At 39.8% G+C, this 21,004-nt stretch overlaps 1 protein-coding gene across 13 annotated transcripts in view; it reads right to left on the bottom strand.

The window, feature by feature from the left end:
- TTC27 (tetratricopeptide repeat domain 27) overlaps window positions 1-21,004 on the bottom strand; it is a 168,388-nt gene that overhangs the window by 132,654 nt on the left and 14,730 nt on the right. For all 13 annotated transcript variants that reach the window (XR_010405508.1, XR_010405510.1, XR_010405509.1 and 10 more), the window contains 3 exons: window positions 10,585-10,749; window positions 8,146-8,279; window positions 185-297 (listed from right to left, as the gene is read on the bottom strand). Coding sequence is in view for 9 of the 13 variants with exons in the window: in XM_064572083.1 (XP_064428153.1) it covers window positions 185-297; window positions 8,146-8,279; window positions 10,585-10,749 (412 nt within the window). In the remaining 4 variants the exon portion in view is untranslated. The remainder of the gene's footprint in view (window positions 1-184; window positions 298-8,145; window positions 8,280-10,584; window positions 10,750-21,004) is intronic.

Genomic DNA, 21,004 nt, shown 5'->3' with positions numbered 1-21,004 from the left:
GTTGCCCAGCGGAGAGCACTGGTAGTTTAGTGGTAATTGGATGCCCCACTATTCTTGATCCTTCTAAGCATAATAAGATTCCCTATTCATCCAGAACTCGGGGCACCTCCTGGAATAAAGTTTTCCTCAGCACAAGAAAACCAATATGCAGTGTTCAAAGTAACCAAGTAAGTAATTGACTTACCAGATTCCAAGGACAACAGCAAGCTCTTCAGCACACAGGTCAGGCATCTGAAACTGCTCACAATCCGCTAACTTTATCTCATTTAGAACAGTATCATCATTGAGCTCAAGATTCTGGTGCAATACAAAAGAAAATATTTAAACCAAAAATTAAATTTGATTCATTCAACACACTGTATGCAACTGATTACTAAGGAGGGAGAATTCACCTTTTTGTTTAAACATTATCCAATGTCTACATATGGTCAATAGGCTGTTTCTTGTGGAACACATACTTGGGGATGGTTTGCTGCATAGAACTGGAGGACATGGTGCCTATATCTCAGGAAGGCACTGGCGATGTCAATAACAGGGAAGAAGAGCTATCACTCAGGGGGCCCAGGATGCAAAAGCCCCTCTGCTGATGCATCAGGATTTAAAATCAGGTCTTTCTACTCTGCTCTAAATTCTAATCTGAAATATCAACTCCCAATTCTGTTTCTCAACAGGATCTAGAATAGCCAAAACAATTTGGCAAAGAATAAAATCTGAGGACTTAGGGGACTTGATAGAGTACCTGATTTCAAGAAATACTCCAAAGCCAAGACAGCGTGGTACGGACATGAAGACAAACATACAGATGAATGGAACAGAATAGAGTCCAGAATTTTAGACCCACATATGTCAAATGATTTTTAACAAAGGAAAGTCTTTTCAAGAAATGATGGTAGAACAACTGGATAGCCATTTGGAAAAAAAATGACCCTTCACCCTTATCTCATACCACACACAAAAATTAAATCAAAATCGATCACAGACCTTAATCTAGAAGCTAATACTAAAAAACTTCTAGAAGAAATCACAGGAGAAAAGCTTTGCAACTCTGGGCTAAATAGGCAGTCCTTAATTAGGACACAAAACACCTAAACCATCAAGTGAGAAAAAACTTACTAAATTGAACGTCATCAAATAAAAACTTCTGTTCTTTGAAAACATTGTTAAGAAAATGAAAAGCCAAGCTGCAGACTCAAGAGATTATATTCATAAAACAAATATCTGAAAAGGGGCTTGTATTCAGAATATAGAGAACTCTTACGACTCAATAAGAAGATAAACAACCCAATATAAAAGTGGACAATGGATTTGTTCAGGTACTTCATTTAAAAAGATATACAAATGGCCAATAAGCACACAAAAAGATCCTTGACAACAGTAGTCCATAGGAAATACTAATTAAAGGGCTGACAAATACTAAATGTTGACAAGGATCTATAATAATTAGAACTTTGACACACTGCTGGCAGAAATTTAACATGATTTACAAACCACAAAAAATATTTTGCCAATTTCTTATAATAATAAAGATAAATTTACTACAGGAGCTATCAATTCTACTCTAAGTGGTTACCATGAGAAATAACACGTCCACACAAAGACATATATATTAATGTTCATTACCATTTTATCTGTAGTAGCCCAAAACCAGAAACAACTCAAATGACTGTCAATAAACAAATAAAAGAAAAATTATACTATATCCACCTAATGGAATTCTAATCAGCAAAAAAAGGACTATTACCACATGTAACTATATAGGTAAATCTCAAAACATCATGCTGAACAAAAGAGGCCAGATACAAAAAAGTACATATAAAATTCTAGAAAAGGCAAACTATCTGTACTCAAAGAAAACAGATCCATGATGGTTCAGAGCCAGTGTGTTGGGGGATTAACTGCAAATGGGAATGATGGAACTTTCTAGGGTAATGAAACATACATGGACTGTAATGGTTGCATAGATAGATATGTATATGTCAAGTGTCATCAAACTGAATGGGTTTAATCTCATCAATTAAAATGGGTCAATTTTTCTGTATATAAATTCTATTTCAAAAAAATTGATTTTTAGGGATGCCTGGGTGGCTCAGTCAGTTAAGCATCTGATTCTTGACTTCAGTTCAGGTCGTGATCTCAAGGTCATGGGACTGAGCCCTTCAATCCCAAGCAGTCTGCTTGGGATTCTTTCTCCCTCTTCCTCTGCCCCTCCCCCTGCTCATGTGCTCTCCCTCTCTCTCTCAAAAAATAAATAAATCTTTAAAAAAAATTATTTGGGGCACCTGGGTGGCTCAGTCAGTTAAGTGTCCGACTATTGATTTCAGCTTGGGTCATGATCTCCATGTCGTGAGATCGAGCCCCACATCAGGCTCCACACTCAGCGAACAGTCTGCCTGAGATTCTTTCCCTCTTCCCTCACCCCCTGCCGCGCTCTCACCCATGCTCTCAAATAAATCTTTTTAAAAATACCAAGCATTTACAACTGGCACTCATACACTGATGGTTGGAATGTAAAATAGCACAACCACTTTGGAAAACAGTTTGGCAGTTTCTCGTCAAGTTAGAAACACACTGGAGCGCATGGGTGGCTCAGTTGGTTGAGCAAACAACTCCTGATTTTGGCTCAGGTCATGATCTCAGGGTCGTGAGATCGAGCCCCACATGGGGCTCTACGCTGAGCAGTGTGCCTGCTTAAGATTCTCTCTCCCTCTTCCTCTGCCCCTCCCCCACACACATGTTCTCTCCGTCTCTCATTCTCTCTCTAGCATAGAAAAAAAAGAACACATTTACCACACAATCCAGCCACTCTAATCCTAGGTATTTACCCAAGAGAATTAAAAACATATGTTTACACAAAGATGTACACACAAATGTTTCAAGCAGCTTCATTGATAATAATCAGAAATTAGAAGCAGCTCACCTGTCCACCAACAGGTAAGTGGATAAACACACCGTCCACTGATGGACCTAAGTGTGCATGCCTGGATGAGTGGATTAAGAAGATATGGTATATATAATGGAATATTATTCAGCCATTAAAAACAAAAACCAGGAAATCCTACCATGGGTGACAACTTGGATAGACCTTGAAGTATTATGCTAACTGAAATAAGTCGGAGAAAGACACATACTGCATGATCTCACTTGTATGTGGAATCTAAAAAAAGAAATCAAACTTGTAGAAAAAGAGATCAGACTTGCGGTTACCAGGGGCAGAGGGGAGGGGGAGGGGGAACTGGAGGAAGGTGGTCAAAAGGTACACACCTCCAGTTCCAAGACGAGTAAGCACTGGGGATGTGAGGTACAATGTGGTGAGTGCAGCTAACACTGCTGTGTGACCAACAGCAAAGCTGTGAAGACAGGAGAGCCTAAGATTTCTCATCACAAGTAAAAAAATGTTTTTTCGCTTTTTTCTGTTTTTCCTTTCTTTTTATCTATATAAGATGGATGTCAGCTGAACCTATTGTGGTAAACTTTTTACAATATATGCAAATCAAACCATTATGCTGTATGCCTTATATTTATATAGTGATATATGTCAATTATTTCTCAATAAAACTGGAAAAAGAGAATTATAACTTAAAAAAACATAATGCTAAGTGAAAGAAAACAGACACAAGACAGTCATACTGTATGATTCCATTTATTTGAAATTCTACAAAAAGCAGCTCTAATCTGTGACAGAAAGCAGACCAGTGAGAGGGAAAGTGACTGACTATGAAGGCGTATAAGTGACTTTCTCGTGTAATGGAAATGATTCTATTTTTATTATGGTGGTGGTCATTCCATAGGTCTATTTTTCAAAATTCAAACTGTACATTTAAAATAAAATAGGCACAACTTTAATTTAAATTTTTTTCTAGTTCAATAAAAGTAGCCAAAACTAGGAGCTAAATGGACCAGAAGGCTGGAAACCGCCTCTGGCTAAGGGGTCAACCTCTTAACTAGTAAGCAGTACATCTGCCCAAAACACAGCCCAGAGGAACAGCTTTCCTTGTCTATCCTCAAGTTCTCCCTAACTGTAGGCTGAGGCTCTATCTGCCTTTTAAGAAAAGAGTACAGCAATCCCAACAAATTGCTGATGGGAGGAACACAGAACCTTACGCTTCAGCTCAGAATCCAACTGAAAAAGCGGCTCTTCCTCCCAAACGGGCCCCTTCAAAGGCAGGGCAGGCGGGTGCAGAGCGCACCCTGGTGGCCATCGTTTTCAACACAGGCCTTTCATAATTTAAAAACTAGAACTACGTATGTAATAGCCACACTTAAAGTAAAAAAGTAAACTTTTAAAAATGATTTAACCGAATAAATCCAAAGTACTATTCTTGTAATATGTGTCAACAGAAAATTATTAATTAGATATTATACATTCTTTTTTTCATACACAGTCTATGAAATCTGATATGTCTTTCCCACTTCAGCACCTCTCAAATTGGACCAACCAACTTCCCAGTGATTAACAATCACACGTGGTTGATGGCTACCATAGTGGACCATGTAGCTCTACAGTATCCCAAAATTCTCATCTTTTCACATCCTTAAAGGAATGCATCCACTTATTAAAACACAATGTTTTCTTTGGTTTTTTGCTTGTTTTTTGGTGTTTTTTTTAAAGATTTCTTTTTAAAGATTTATTTATTTGAGAGACAGACAGCGCACGTACGAGTGGGGGAAGGGGTAGAGGGAAAGAATCAAGCAAACTCCCCACGGAGCACAGTGCCAGACTCGGGGCTCCATCTCAGGACCCTGAGATCATGACCCGAGCCGAAACCGAAAGTCAGACATTTAACTGACTGGGCCACCCAGGCAACCTTAAAGATTTTATTTTTAAGTAATCTTCACACCCAATATGGGATGCAAACTTACAACCCTGAGATCAAGAGTCACGCGCTCTGCTGACTGAGCCAGCCAGGCGCCCCTAATACACAAGGTTTAGTAACACATCCGTACGATAGCTTTACAAATCTAATCTGATCCTTTAATAAAGTGTGATGTGGGAAAAACAAATGAGGAACCTAAGGCTATCAGAACTGTCCCAGATTCTCCCCCTAGGCTAGACAATAAGGATGGGACAGAGACCCAAGTCTCCTGCCATGCCAGGACTCCTCCCCTCCACCACCAAAGATCTGAGATATGTCAGGGTTGGCAGCATGGCATTATTTATTTGCCAGACACAAGCAAGTAATCAAAAACGGCTTTGATCTTCATGCAAAATTCTCTATGTTCCTATTCTGCTCTTTTGAAATTAAAATGGGTCTGCTGCAGTACCTACTTACCTAACTGTTCTGCAAGTCCCAAATTTAAAATATTGTTCTACCTCAGTCCCACCTGGACCTCATAACATTCTACCGAATCAAGAAACTAGCACGTAATTTATCTCCAATACGCAGGACACACACCATATTTAGCATTAAGGCATATTTCTCATCAGTGAGGCTGATCATGTATGCATTTGTGTTTTTTGTGAATACACAATTGAACAACTAAGAACAGACTGTCCTTTTTTAAGACTTTTCTTTTTTTTTTTGAGAGAGAGAGAGAGAGCATGAGTGGGGTTGAAGCAGAGAGAGAGAGAGAGGGACAAGCAGACTCCGCACCAAGCATGGAGCCGGATGTGGGACTCAATCCCACAACCCTGAGATCAAGACCTGAGCCGATATCAAGACAGACGCTTAGCTGATGAGCCACCCAGGCATCTCAAGAACAGAGATTGTGTCTTTCATTTGCACATCGGGGTTGCTCCTAACTGTTGGCTTATTAAACCCTGATCTCCAATGGCTTAAGTCTATGTAATTCCCCATTAATAACAGATTAAAAATCTAGGAAGGTCTAAAGGGAAATATGTTCCTCACTGGCAATAAAGTTACTGTTTCCTCAATTCTAAGATACACATATTCACACTGTAACATTTCTAATCAGGATATATTTTGTAATAACTAAAATTGGTATAATAGTGATCCTTTTTTTTCCCCCAAGGATTGGTTATTAAAAAGATAGTGTACTTTAGGGACACCTGGGTGGCTCAGTCAGTTAAGCGTTTCCCTTCAGCTCAGGTCATGATCCCTGGGTCCTGGGATTGAGCCCCACATCGGGCTTCCTGCTCAGTGGGGAGCCTGCTGCTCCCTCTCCCTCTTCCTCTGCTGCTCTCTCACCTTCTCTCTCTCTCTCAAATAAATAAAATCTTAAAAAAAAAAGAGAGTGTATTTTATAATTTAATAGTGCCTTTGATATAAGGAAACAGGATATATAACTAATTAAATAAGCAACTGTCTTCTGCTCAAAAGTATAAAGCAGTTTCTATCTAATCAATACCTACATCATATAATTTTTACCTTTTACCTCTAAGTAGTAATTAAGATTATCTGAATGTATTTTACTTCAAATATGAAAGATTCAATAAATTCTATATTAAATTGTATATCATCTTTTTACATTCCTCATAATAGTCATCATATCCTATTTATCATCCCAGGAGACAATTTTCTTTTCTTTTTTTTTTTTAAGATTTTATTTATTTAAAAAAAAAGATTTTATTTATTTATTTGACAGAGAAAGAGAGAGCACAAGCAGGGGGAGTGGCAGGCAGAGGGAGAGAGTGAAGCAGGCTCCCCGCTGAGCAGGGAGCCCTATGCGGGGCTCGATCCCAGGACCCTGGGATCACGACCTGAGCCGAAGGCAGACGCTTAACCAACTGAGCCACCCAGGAGCCCCTGAGACAATTTTCAATAAGAGAACTCCATATAAAAAAACAATAAACAATGGATTACTGAATTAAATGTGTGGACTGCAGAATGGAATCTCTTTTCACTGATGCTTATGCGATGGCCTAAAAATCAGGTTTATGGCAGTTAATCTAAGAGTTAGGGAGGAGCTTGGGTTACATCAAAAGGCTTAGGAAAAAAAGGGGGATCTAAAGAGGAGACGCCATACATGTAATGAGGGAAGAAGAGAGGTCTGAGGCTGGTAACAGCACCATGTTCCCTGACCAGCATCAACACAGCAGTAGAAACCCACTTCACTACAGCTCAACCCGCATCACGAAGTATAGACAGCACTGTGTAGTATTATCCCTGAGTTTCTACATCTCTCCCTTCCTCCCTTCCTTCCGTCTCCTCTTAGAATCAACAGCGGTTCCTCCCTGAAGTTATCTCAAAAGCAAACAAAAGAGTGCTTGGAACAAGCCCAGCAGTGTGCAATAGCTCATCAAAGGCTTTCCCTGGGACTCCTGACTGCTGTCACTCTTTGTTCGCAGCCCTAGCCCCTCCCCTTGGCACTATTTTCCATGCAGAATAGAATTTTAATGTTCAGTGTACCCAGGGTAAATTTGTTTATAGGCTCTGGAATGAAGGGTAGGTTTCAGAGACAGTAACATCAGGCAAAGGACAACCAGAAGTGTTGGCTTGGAATCTCCACAGTAAGAAAATATAAATGCTAATGACCTCTATGGAAGCAGATGGAAAGGCATTTAAGTAGGTAAACTGACAAAAAGCCGTAAATTTAAGCTACAAGAAGAGAATGCATGGGGCTGGCTGAGTTGGTAGAATATGTGACTCTTGATCTCAGGGTTATAAGTGCAAGCCCCCACTGGGTGTAGAGACTTAAGAATAAAATCTTAAAAAAACAAAAACAAAAACAAAGAGAATGCATTAGCCAAGTCAAGAAAAACATAATAAGGCAGCAATCAGCCCAATAATGACAGTAACAAAGGATCAGAACTCTCGTAAAAAATTCTTATCATCTGTTTATATATTTTGAAGAAGCCTAAGAAATTTCAAGTCTCTTAATATTCAAAAATATCCACAGAAGGCAAAAGTTAAGGCAACAAATACAGTAGCAGCTAGAAAAATTAGGCTCTACCCAGTCTGTCTTTTGAATTTTTTCAAGGAAGAGTAATACGTAACTGACTGCATTACTAATTCATATTACTGAAGTCTAAAAGAAAAACGACATTTTATCTCTATTTAAGGGTAAAAAAGGCTTAAACACACGTTGGTTTGCTTGGGTATTTTCTAAAACCCCCAGCTACCATGAAAAAGCTCAAGAAGGAACAAAATGAAGCCTCTTCCCAAAACATTCAGTGTTACTACAAAACTCACCTACTGAACCTGTTAGATTTGGATGGTAATTTAAATAACTTACGCTCCTACTCACCTTGGTTAAATGTTCCTGAGGAGTAGGTACTGGACTGAATTCACAATGTGAAAAGGCATCCCCTTCCCTTCTTACATCTAGAATAAGTTGTGCCACATAATTTTCCTGGAACCGTGTCCTTTTCCCCAAAGCACCTGAAAAAAACATATTAAATTGTCTATCAGATCTACTGTACAATCATGAAAAGTAATATTTTCAGAGTACTTTAAAGTCTGTAAAGGTATTTACTCCATTTCACATTAAAAAAAAAAAAAAAGACCTGCGACTCGGTGATTATCTTAAAACCACTTATAAAATTATAAAGCCAGGGGCAGAAAATAAAAAATAAAAATAAATATAAAATTATAAAGCCAGTAACCTATGGGGCCAGAACCCAAACCCAAGATTTATGCCACTAGATTACAGATACTCACTTTTTTTTTTTTTTAAGATTTTATTTATTTATCTGAGAATGAGAGAGAGAGGAGAGAGGGTCAGAAGCAGAAGCAGACTCCCCGCTGAGCAGGGAGCCTGATGCGGGACTTGATCCTGGGACCCCAGGATCATGACCTGAGCCGAAGGCAGTCGCTTAACCAACTGAGCCACCCAGGCGCCCCTACAGATACTCACTTTTGCATCAAACTACCTCCTTCCCCCAAAATTTTCATAGGTAGAAGAAGTATCATCATCCTCATATAGCAGATGGAAAAACAGAGGTTCCGAGGTATAGTTACTTGGTTAAGATCACGGGGACTTTCAGTCTCAGAGCCAGAGCTTAAAGCCAGGGTCTCCAGGTTCTAAATCCAACAGTCTTTCTATTATTCTATCTGGCTTCGTTTAACACCAACATTTTTTCCATTTTATATCCGAAATAACTTGCTACAGAATAGCTTTAATAGAAGCAACAGTTCTAATATCCACTCTCTGGCAAGCTTCAGATTACAAAGACCCTTGATTGTAAAGACCAGTCTAAGAAGTCTGGATTTTATCCTGCAATGAGTCTGGATCTAAATTATACATCAACCTTTTAAACATGCTACACAAAAACAGCTACTGAGATGGTCTAACAGCTCACTTTTTTATAGAAGGGCTACAGTTTAATGGAAAAAAATAGTAATCTGATTTTCATTTTATATTTGTGAGTACCACATTTGTATTTTTAAGTTCTTTGCTCTTAGCTTGGAAAAAAATATGAAGAACTAGCTAGTAAATATACCAGCAGTTAAAGCTGACTATACAGAATACTGTGCCATTAGTTTTTAAATAGCCCCAAAAAAGTCCCAGAGGGCCAAAACATTTAAAAATATAATCTCTGAAGCTAACCTCACAAGTTATATTATATAGAACTATATTTTCAAATACAGACAAGACTCCAACTTACATATGGCCATTGTTCCGAAAGTTCTAAGCTGGGTATTTAATAATTTTCCCCATACAAACAATGTAACAAAAGATGGCTAAGATCCCAGACCAGGCCACAAAGTCATATTTAACTCATAATATACTTGAAAGATTTTATTGACAAGACCAGCTGAATAGGAAGCACAGAATTTAGGGGGTAAGAATGGACCTTAGAGTAATCTAGACGAAGTCCAGGAAGGACAAATAGGTTCAATCCCTTCGACCTTCACAGACACAGCCTGGAATGCTGAACTCAGGTTCCAGAGGTGTAAGTGGTGTGCTCGAACTGATACTGTGGGACTTCATTAACACGATCAATACTGAATGGCAATGATATTGTAACACCCCAGGGATAGAGCAAGACATAAAAAGCGACCAATATTTCTTTTTTGTATTCGGAAGAAATACAGAGGTTTCTGGAGAAATTCTTTAACTTATTTGTTCATTCAACAAATGTCTGAGTGCCAACAATACGCCAGCATGCTAAGGCACTGAATCTAAAACAGTCGACAATTTCTGTTCTGAAGACAAAAAAAGCAGATGGAAGCCATAGGTGGGTATTTACAAGAAAGGGCAATGTAAAGAGGCCACACCAAATGTGGGAGTCAGGAGGAACTTCAGGAAACTCACACCCATCAACAAATGGTCAAAAGTTCATTTGTGGGGGCGCCTGGCTGGCTCAGTCGGTAGAGCATGTGACTCTTGATCTCAGAGTCTTAAGTTCAAGTCCCACACTGGGCACAGAGCTTAATTTAAAAAAAAAAAAAGAAAAAGTTCATTTGTGTACTACCTGGCTACCATATATATATATCACTAACACGTGGCTAACCAGACTGGAAAATAAAGGAGAATCTCCAGGAATAAAGAAAATGTTTCATTTCAGACTTGTTCTAAAACTGTGAATTTTTTAAAATAAAATCTTTAAAACCAATTTTTTTAAAGCAAAGAATAGAACAGAAAAAATCAAATGTAACCAAACAATACAGCCAAACTGCCAATGTTTATATTAGTTTTATCATAAAAATAAGTCAATCATCCACAAAAAGTAACAAGTCTTACCTGTCAAATCAATTTGTAATTTGCTGATGTCTTTAGCAATGTTGAACTGATCTTTTGCTTTTGTATATTCATAATAATATAAAAATATATATGCACACTCCAGATGGAATTGAATAGCCAAATACTGACCGGAAGCACCTACAAACAGATCCTCTAGTTTCATCACTGCAAGATATAAGATGAAACATTAAAAACTATGATGAAAATGAAAATCTATGATTAAGTAAAATGAGCAAATGACTAAAATGTTGAGTCCACAGTACGTGAAGCATATATATTTCACAGTCCCTGCTCTTAAAAAATTTTAAATCTGGAAGATGAGGAACACAAGTACAATCAAAGTTCATAGCCAGCATTCTCTAAGCATTCACATGTTCCAAGCAAAAAGCTAAGGACATTACATACATCCCTCCTTTACTCCACACAATCCTAGGAAACACAATTCATAAACCTGCTCTAATTTTAGAGTGCTTGGTTTGGGTTTGTTTTTTTTTTTTTTTAAGATTTTATTTATTTATTTGACAGAGAGAGACACAGCGAGAGAGGGAACACAAGCAGGGGGAGTGGGAGAGGGAGAAGCAGGCTTCCCACTGAGCAGGGAGCCCGATGTGGGACTCGATTCCAGGACCCTGAGATCATGACCTGAGCCGAAGGCAGACGCCCAACGACTGAGCCACCCAGGCGCCCCTAGAGTGCTTGTTTTAATTGTGCTATTAAAAAATATGGCAACACAAAGTGAAGATGCAAAGTACCAAATGAATCTACAAAGAGTTAAACACTACAGAAAATCTAATGGAGAGATCAGCTTAAGGTTTCCCTCATAAAGAATGCAGAAGTCCTCCCTTCAAAGGAGAAACAGATATACAAAGATATATATGACCATATTAATATCAAATATAGAATGCATATTGGTTTAGCAGTCAGATTCTGATTTCTCTAAATACCTGAGCTGAAAAGATGGGAGGATAATAACCTGATAACACAGTGACTGAAATGAAATGACTGTCAAAATTAATTATATGTAATAGAGAAGTCAGCTGACACACACCAAGTTGCAGGGGGCATCTACAGGTCACCCGGTCCAGACCTCTACAATATCCCTGACAAACTATCCCTCACAAATGCTTCCAGTAATGGGTTAGTCAGCATTTCACACAGCAGTCCACAAGAATTAACACATAATGTGAAACTAATATAACACTGTACACTAATTATACTTCAATTAAAAAAGAGTTTTTAAAAATGTTAAAGAACTAATGCATAATAAATGAACAGGAAATGCACTTCCAGTGTCCCAAGATGGGAGAATCTGTTCTCTACCATTCAAGCTGAAAGGGAAGGGATATACACTGAATGCCCAATCTGCCTGGCATGAGGTATTTTACACATCGTGTTATTCTCACAATGATGTCTTTGAGGTTGACACTATTCCTGTTTGATTCATTAGAAACTTGAACTCAGCTTACCGACTAGTCACCTTAGTTAAGTGGCAAAGCCAGAATTTGAATCGATGCTTATTGGGAAAACGGGGGCGAGGAGGGAGTTGGCAGAGGAAGAATACGTGCGTAGAGATGCCATTACACAACCCGATCTCCTTCATCACCTAATTATCTGACAGAAATACTTATAGCAATGAAATAGATATCTTTTATTTTCTTCTGAACCGAAATTAAAATGAGTCTGAAAAAGGAGGTGTTTTTCTTGGGCACCTGGGTGGTTCAGTCAGTTAAGCATCCAACTCTTTATCGCAGCTCAGGTCTTGATCTCAGAGTCATGAGTTCAAGCCCCACGTTGGGCTCCATGCTGGGTGTGGAGCCTACTTAAAAAAAAAAAAAGTGTTTTTCTATATACTGCCAGCCCTTTAAATAGAGATTCTCTGGACTCAGAGTAAGTCAAGATGTACATGTCTTACTTCAAAAGACAAACAGGTCTTTTTGAAGAACATGAACTTCTCACAATGAAACTCCTTCAGTAGATCTCCTCCACACAAACCAAACTCAAGAAAAGCTGGAACTGGTAATATTCAGTGCTCTTAGTGCTTTTAATTAACTTTCTTTCCCTTTGCCCATTACTCCTGAGTATCTAGCCACTTTTCTCAGAAATATAGTGACCTTCTATCATGCTAGCACAGTTCATAAGTGACAGGATTCTTCTTAGCTGTCGATGACAGTTATCTTCCCAAAAGGTTCTGGGTACAAACATATATCAAGGGATGTGAAACTTGGCCAAGGTTTTTTAAAATCTCTCAATAAACACAGAAAGGCTGTTTTTGCATTTAAGCAGACGTCTGATGGATAGTGCTGTAGCCATGAGAGCCATTCCCTAGCTCATGTAAGCCTAGGGAAGGCTATCAAATTTAAACTAACCTAATAACACATAAATAGGGTGCCTGGGTGGCTCAGTTGGTTAAGCGACTGCCTTCGGCTCAGGTCATGATCCTGGAGTCCCGGGATCGAGTCCCATATCGGGCTCCCTGCTCAGCAGGGGGTCTGCTTCTCCCTCTGCCCTCTTCCCTCTCGTGCTCTCTGTCTCTCATTCTCTCTCTCTCAAATAAATAAATAAAATCTTTAAAAAAAAAAAAAAAAAAATAACACATAAATAAGTCACATAAATGCCCAAAGCTGGTTCTCTGTATTATCTCCCCTCCTACCCACCTACCTATCTGTGTGTGTATGTGTGTGTATTTGTATAATTGGCTTTGAGCTTGTACTTAGGTTTCTTCTACATCTTATGTGTTCAGGGGTCAAAGATTGTTAAATAAAATAGGAAGATAAGGGGCGCCTGGGTGGCTCAGATGGTTGAGCGTCTGTCTTCGGCTCAAGTCGTGAACCCAGGGTCCTGGGATCGAGTCCCGCATCGGGCTCCCGGCTCGGCGGGGAGCCTGCTTCTCCCTCTGACCCTCTCCCCTCTCATGCTGTTTCTCTCTCGCTCGCTCTCTAAAAAAAATAAATAAAGGGGCGCCTGGGTGGCTCAGTCGTTAAGCGTCTGCCTTCGGCTCGGGTCATGATCCCAGGGTCCTGGGATCGAGCCCCGCATCGGGCTCCCTGCTCTGCGGGAAGCCTGCTTCTCCCTCTCCCACTCCCCCTGCTTGTGTTCCCTCTCTCGCTGTTGCTCTCTCTGTGTCAAATAAATAAAATCTTTAAAAAAAAAAAAATAAAATAAAATAAAATAAAATAAATAAAAATCTTTAGAAAAAAAAATAGGAAGATAAGTCCTGATTTTTTTTTTTAAGATTTTATTTATTTATTTGAGAGAGAGAGAGAATGAGAGATAGAGAGCACAAGAGGGAAGAGGGTCAGAGGGAGAAGCAGACTCCCCACTGAGCAGGGAGCCTGATGCGGGACTCGATCCTGGGACTCGAGGATCATGACCTGAGACAAAGGCAGTCGCTTAACCAACTGAGCCACCCAGGCGCCCTTAAGAATTAGTTTAATCTTTAAATTCCAACGGCATGTTAAATTACTTTTCCAATAAAAACACTTTTAAAAAGCTGGATTTAGGAGAACCTGGGTGGCTCAGCCAGTTAAGCATCTGACTCTTGGTTTCAGGTCAGGTCCTGATCTCAGGAGTGAGATCGAGCCCCACATTGGGCTCTGAGCTTGGTGCAGAATACTTGAGATTCTCTTTCCCTCTCCCTCTACCCCTCCCACTAATGCTCTCTCTCTCTCTCTCTAAAATAAATAAATCTTAAAAAAAAAAAAAAGCTGGATTTAAAGTCTGCATTTAAAATGTCTAATATATACCACAGGCCAGACAGGGCCCCAGGCACCCAATGAAAACCATGGCTACAGCACTAAAGCCTGGTGAGCCTGCCAAGGGGAAGCCCTTTATTTATTTATTTTTTTTTTTAAGATTTTATTCATGGGGTGCTAGGGTGACTCAGTCAGTTAAGTGTCTACCTTCTGCTCAGGTCATGATCCCAGGGGTTCCTGGGATCCAGCCCTGGGTGGGGCTCCCTGCTCAGTGGGGAGTCTGTTTCTCCCTCTCCCCCCACTCATGCTCTCCCTTTCTCTCTCTCTCTCTCAAATAAATAAAAGCTTAATAAAAATAAAGATTTAATTCATTTATTTGAGAAAGTGTACACACATGCACGAGGGGGGATGGAGACAAGGGGGAGGGAGAGGGACAAGCTGACTCCACGCCGAGCGTGGAGCCCAAGGTGGGACTCAACCTCTCAACCCTGAGATCATTACCTGAACCCAAACCAAGATTCCTACACTTAAGCGACTGAGCCACCCAGGCGCCGCTAGGGGAAGCCCTTTAAGCTCCTAGGAATTTTAGATGCTGAAAACATTCCCTGTGCACGGGATTCAATGTTATATGGTTCACTAGTATCTGCTGTGGCTGGCCTTGGGCATTTTTTGTTAACTAGTAAATTTAGAAGATCACGTGATGTTGGAGTAGGAGGATTAATATTGGTGACTTTAGGATGCTGACTCAATTGTCGGTATAATTATGCAAAGCTAAAAATCCAGGAAAGAATTGCCAGGGAAGGAATTAAAAATAAGATTTTATATGAAACTTGAAATGTAAGTATGTAAGTATGAAAGTACCCACGTTGATCCTGAAAGAAAACAAACCAAGGGCAATGGCAGCAACTGAGCAGAGTCTCAAGCACAGAAAACCCAAATACAAGTCACTGGAGTCAGTGTGAACAAAGCCGAGGTCAACTACATTAAATGCTGTAAGTACTATAAGGTCTGTGTAAAAATAAGTAAATAAATAAATAAAATGTGTAATATATTTTTATGTTAACAATTGTGCTGAGAACAAAGGAATCCTCAGAGAACAAAAACTAAATGAAAACCGAACCTCAGGAATTAAGCATGTACTGACACCATATTCTGCCCTAAAGCTAACTACCGAAGCTTACGGACCTGGGAATTTCATTTTTATGGCTGCAAGGAACACCAAAGACAAAAGATGAGGAGGCCTGGACCACCCAGAGCGGCCAATCTAGCAGGAGACTGCATTTGAAGCTGAAACTCAAAGAACTGTATCTTCACTGAAGGTTAAAAGGAGATAAGTCGGCCATGCAGAGAGGTCAGCAAGAAAAATGGCACTAGGAGAAGGGGAAAAAATGTATCCTACGAATTCATAATCATAAGCCAGCCTTCACAGATTTGTGACATCACGTCAAAACAGGAAACTGCTAGCCAACTCCAATGCATTTCCTCTAAAAAATGAAAACAAAAACAAAACAACTCCTTTCCTCCCTGATCGCCATAGTTCTCAAACTGATTTCCTACTGCTGCACCTCCAATGTTCCATCCTTCTCCTGCCTCTCTCCCCTTCTCAACGATTTCCCTCTATTCCATCCTTTGACTTTTAATCAACATCTCCTGAATTATTATAGATGCTTAGAATTGTGCTAGATCCTACAGCAAGGTTTAAGCCCTGATCTTCCCTAACGAGAGGATGGGAAGAAGACCTAGGAGAAGACACATAATCATTATTCAACACACGGTTAATATGATGTGAGATTGTGTGGTACTGACCGTAAGTACCAAAGAGGGAAGATCCATAAGGCTGGGATAGTTAAACCAACCCTTTTCAGGAGGGCAGACATTGAAAGATGGGTAGAAATTTGGCTCCAATTCACTTCTATTCCATAAGGCTCATAAAAGAAGGGTCCACATGGCTCTTGTTCACTGCTGTATATGCACCACCTATCATAGCTGGTGCTCAGTAAATATCCCAGGAGTGCACAAGTGCATAACCCTTTGATGGCTACCACCAAGATGAATATCTAACGTCCCGGTGACCTAGCTCCTCATCACCTGACGTACAACCCACCCTCCCACTCTACTCCGGCCATTCAGAACTATTGGAAATCCCAAGTGCACAAAGACGTTTCAAGTCTCTGTGTCTCTCTTTGTACATGTTATATGCCCTTTCCAACTTCACCTAATAAATTCTTACTCATTCTTCATGAGTCAGTTCAAGCATGAGGCACTTTATGAAGCCTCCTCTGATTTCTCAGGTTTAGACTAACCACATCCTTTGCTTTACTCCTTCCTCGTTATGCCCTTTGTTTCTACTGCCTACTGCATTCACTGATATCCCTAGCACCTAGCGCAGTGACTGAAACACAGCAAGCATCCCCAAAACAATTTTTATTAAATATGAAATCGGGGGGAGTGCCTGGGTGGCTCAGTCGTTAAGCGTCTGCCTTCGGCTCAGGTCATGATCCCAGAGTCCTGGGATCGAGCCCCGCATTGGGCTCCCTGCTCAGTGGGAAGCCTGCTTCTCCCTCTCCCACTCCCCCTGCTTGTGTTCCCTCTCTCGCTCTGTCTCTCTCTGTCAAATAAATAAATAAATAAAATCTTTAAAAAAATATATGAAATTGGGTAGACAATATAAAGTCAAAGGTAAAACTGGAAATCATTAATGGCTTTCCTCATCAAAAAAGTGACATGATGAAATTGGTATCTAGAAAAACCAAATCAGTACTGATGAAGGAGAAGGAACAAAGGCCAAGAAAGAGCCTACAAGTCAGGTACAACCCTTCAGATGTGAAGTGATAGTGACGGTAGCCTTAAGTAACTGGGGGGCTGGTCATATAGAATGAAGGACAGATCGACCCAGTCACTGTCTGTTGCTCAACAGCAGTTCTGTCCAATGAAACTTCCTCTGATGATGTAAGTATTCTCTAGCTGCACCATCCAAAATGGTAGCCGATAGCTACACGTGGCTTCGAGGCACTTCGAATGTGGCTACCAAAACTAAGGAACTGAATTGTTTATTTCATCTATTTTACTTTATTTAAATTTAAATAGTCACAGATAGCTAGTGGCTACTGTATCAGGCAGCCCAGCGTGTGTTCCTGCTCTCACTATCTCTCTCTCTGTCAAATAAATAAATAAATAAAATCTTTAAAAAAAAAATAGAGGAACATGTCAACCCAGTAGACAAATATTTATTATTTTAACAAATCAGTAGGTTCTCCATGGAAATGAATGTTCATGACCTTCTGGATGCAAATGTCACCCAGTACATTTAAAATGTATGCTAAAATCAAAATCCCTTTTTTTCTTTTTTTAAGATTTTATTTATTTATTCGACAGAACGAGACACAGCAGGAGAGAGAGCACAAGCGGGGGGAGCAGGAGAGGGAGAAGCAGACTCCCCGCTGAGCAGGGAGCCCGACGCGGGGCTTGATCCCAGGACCCTGGGACCATGACCTGAGCCGAAGGCAGACGCTTAACGACTGAGCCACCCTAGCGCCCCTCAAAATCCCTTCTTATAAGATTATTTTCATGCTATGTTAAAGTGAAATCTCTACGGATAATTATAATTAATCATATTCAGTGTATTTAATAACATTCATTCCAAAGTATCAATTTTTTATTTTTTTTTATTTTATTTTTTTTTTTTAAGATTTTATTTATTTATTTGAGAGAGAGAATGAGATAGAGAGAACATGAGAGGGGGGAGGGTCAGAGGACGAAGCAGACTCCCTGCTGAGCAGGGAGCCCGATGCGGGACTCGATCCCAGGACTCCAGGATCATGACCTGAGCCGAAGGCAGTCGCTTAACCAACTGAGCCACCCAGGCGCCCCCAAAGTATCAATTTTTAAAAAAAAAAAATCAGTGCGGGGCGCCTGGGTGGCTCAGTCGTTAAGCGTCTGCCTTCGGCTCGGGTCTTGATCCCGGGGTCCTGGGATCGAGCCCCTCATCGGGCTCCCTGCTCCACGGGAAGCCTGCTTCTCCCTCTCCCACTCCCCCTGCTTGTGTTCCCTCTCTCGCTGTGTGTCTCTCTTCAAATAAATAAATAAAATCTTTAAAAAAAAAAAAAAATCAGTGCACTCATCAGTCACCTAGAGACTAATCTCTCGATCAGCTCTTTTGATGTGGAAACAATCTAACCCTAGAGTCACAGAGTTGCCTGGAGATGTCACAGCAGAACTCTTGGACAAAGCATTTCAACCCGTTTTCCCTTAGACTTCATAAGCTCATCATCAAACAGCTACACTGCAATATTACATCTCATGCACTATACGGAATGCATTTTCAGTATCGGCTCCCACAATAAATGGCTGTGTGTACACCTAAGCAGTCTTTTAGAGAATCGTGGTTTCACTGGTGTGACATCCAAAAGAGTGCCTCAATCACACTGAGGAGCAAACTTTGCAAGACTCTAACTTACTCCTTTCATAGATGTGATCAGTCCAGCAAAGTTATGCTGACATTCCGATGGGTTCTATTCCATTACATTGTACTGATGTCACATTCCTGGACAAAAAGATAAAGATCACAGTTGTCCATGAAATCCTCACTTTTGTTTCATGGACTGAAAAAAAATCCTGCCAACTTTTCATGATCCTTCAAGGGCAACATTTCAAATATAATATCCTTCTCTGGACACTGAGCAGTATTTCAGTTATAACTGACTGCTTGGTCAACATTTGGGTGAAATCCCAGAACCAAACTTTTTTTTTTAAATAAAATTGTTTATGAAATGTTGCAGTTTAAGACTATCTGCAGACCTACCTAAACATAGCCAAAAAGGACCAATTTATGACTAGATAAAATGGAAAATGTTGTTGATAAGCCTAGAACAGCAACATAAAAAATGCTTAGTTGTAAGCAAAGCTAATGATATGCTGAAATACATTGCTAAAAAGAATCAAGACCACTTGGGGAATGAATCACTTAAGAGTCATATTTTCCAGTCTTACTTAACTCTTTCTGTTTGGAAACTTAATTTTACCCCATAGAATAGAATTCTCTCTAAAACACACCATATTGTTTTTCCCTTTTAAAATGGCATATAAGGGGGACGCCTGGGTGGCTCAGTCGGTTAAGCGTCTGCCTTCGGCTCAGGTCATGATCCCAGGGTCCTGAGACTGAGTCCCACATCAGGCTCCCTGCTCCGCGGGGAGCCTGCTTCTCCCTCTGCCTCTGTCTCTCTCTGTCTCTCATGAATAAATAAATAAAATCTTTAAAAAAAATAAAAATAAAAATAAAATGGCATATAAGGAAGGGTATTTTTTTCTTTTCTTAATAATTAATAATTACAATCATTAGCCACTGAAATGTGGTAAAAATGTAGCCATAAATGCAAATTTATATAATATGGGATTAAGGGAAGAAATGTGACTTTCCTGATAGCAAATGCATCAAATCTGATATCCTATAAAAAGAAAAAACAAGTCCCAGTGACATCTTGTTTTTTGTTCGCTTACCAATTTTCCATAACAGTATAACAAAGCATAGGAAACTGTATAATATCCTAAGCAGTACAATGTAATTACCTTTCTACAAAATCAAACCATGGGCTGAATAGTGATGTCATCTTATTCCAAATGCTTTCACTATCCTCTGGAAAAGGCAACTTTTTTCCCCATTACTATCAGTGATGTTCAAGTCTCCCTTGACTTTTTTTTTTTTTCAAAGATTTTATTTATTTATTTGACAGAGAGACACAGCGAGAGAGAGAACACAAGCAGGGTAAGCAGGAGAGGGAGAAGCAGGCTCCCCGCTGAGCAGGGAGCCCGATAAGGGGCTCGATCCCAGGACCTTGGGATCGTGACCTGAGCCGAAGGCAGCCGCTTAACCATCTGAGCCACCCAGGCGCCTCCAAGTCATCCTTGACTTTCAAAACTTTACCCAATTTCAGGAACTAGAAACTCATCCCCACTCTTCTTCCTCCTTTGCACTAAGTTCATTTATGAAGCATCTCTCACATCATTTCAAAAATATGCAACAGCATGAATGGGGGAGACTCAGGCTACATAGGCTTCATTTTACTAAAGAGAGAGGACAACTTGTCTGCTAAATGGGGCGTCGGGTCATTTACTCCAAGGTTCACTCTGTATTTCATTTTGAAGAGAACTCCACCCCTAGGCAACACTATTAGGAGAGATTCAAAGTCCATATGGCATCCAGGTAGGATCAATTTTGTCCTCTCTGCTATAATATTCCACTTTTTGAAACACTCTTGTACAGAAATTAAGTCAGATGCAAGTTGTTACTACTGAGATGAAGGACAAATAGAGGAAATTCTAAAACTTCTTCCCTAAAAGTACATGTAGAAAGGCCTCAATAAACCTTAGCTGTTGTTATTCAACAAACATGTACTAAATACTTACTATTTTCTAGGCACTATGCTAAGCGGAAAGAGGTTAAAAAAAAAAACAAAAACCCCAGCTCACAAGGAACTCACAGTCTAGAGAATCTACAGTCAGTGAAAACAAAGATGGTTCAGTAGGCTAAATTTGCTCATAAAAATCTTTTATAACCCAAAAGCATTAAACCAAAGACTACTACTGTAGAAAAGAGGGATAGACTGTTTTTCAGTTCTGTTACTTTAGAAACATTACTGTATAGAAAAAGTTAACTCCTTATATGTAATAAAACAACTAATCTATCATATGTCAGGTTTCAATTCTGTAGCAGAATATATGTATATGTGTGT

This window comes from Mirounga angustirostris, unplaced genomic scaffold (genome assembly GCF_029215605.1).
Source record: "Mirounga angustirostris isolate CCGP_5_RB_7025 unplaced genomic scaffold, mMirAng1.0.hap1 SCAF_10, whole genome shotgun sequence".
Lineage (NCBI taxonomy): Eukaryota > Metazoa > Chordata > Mammalia > Carnivora > Phocidae > Mirounga > Mirounga angustirostris.
The sequence above is the reverse complement of the archived record's forward strand: the minus strand, read 5'-3'. Positions and strand labels throughout refer to the sequence as shown.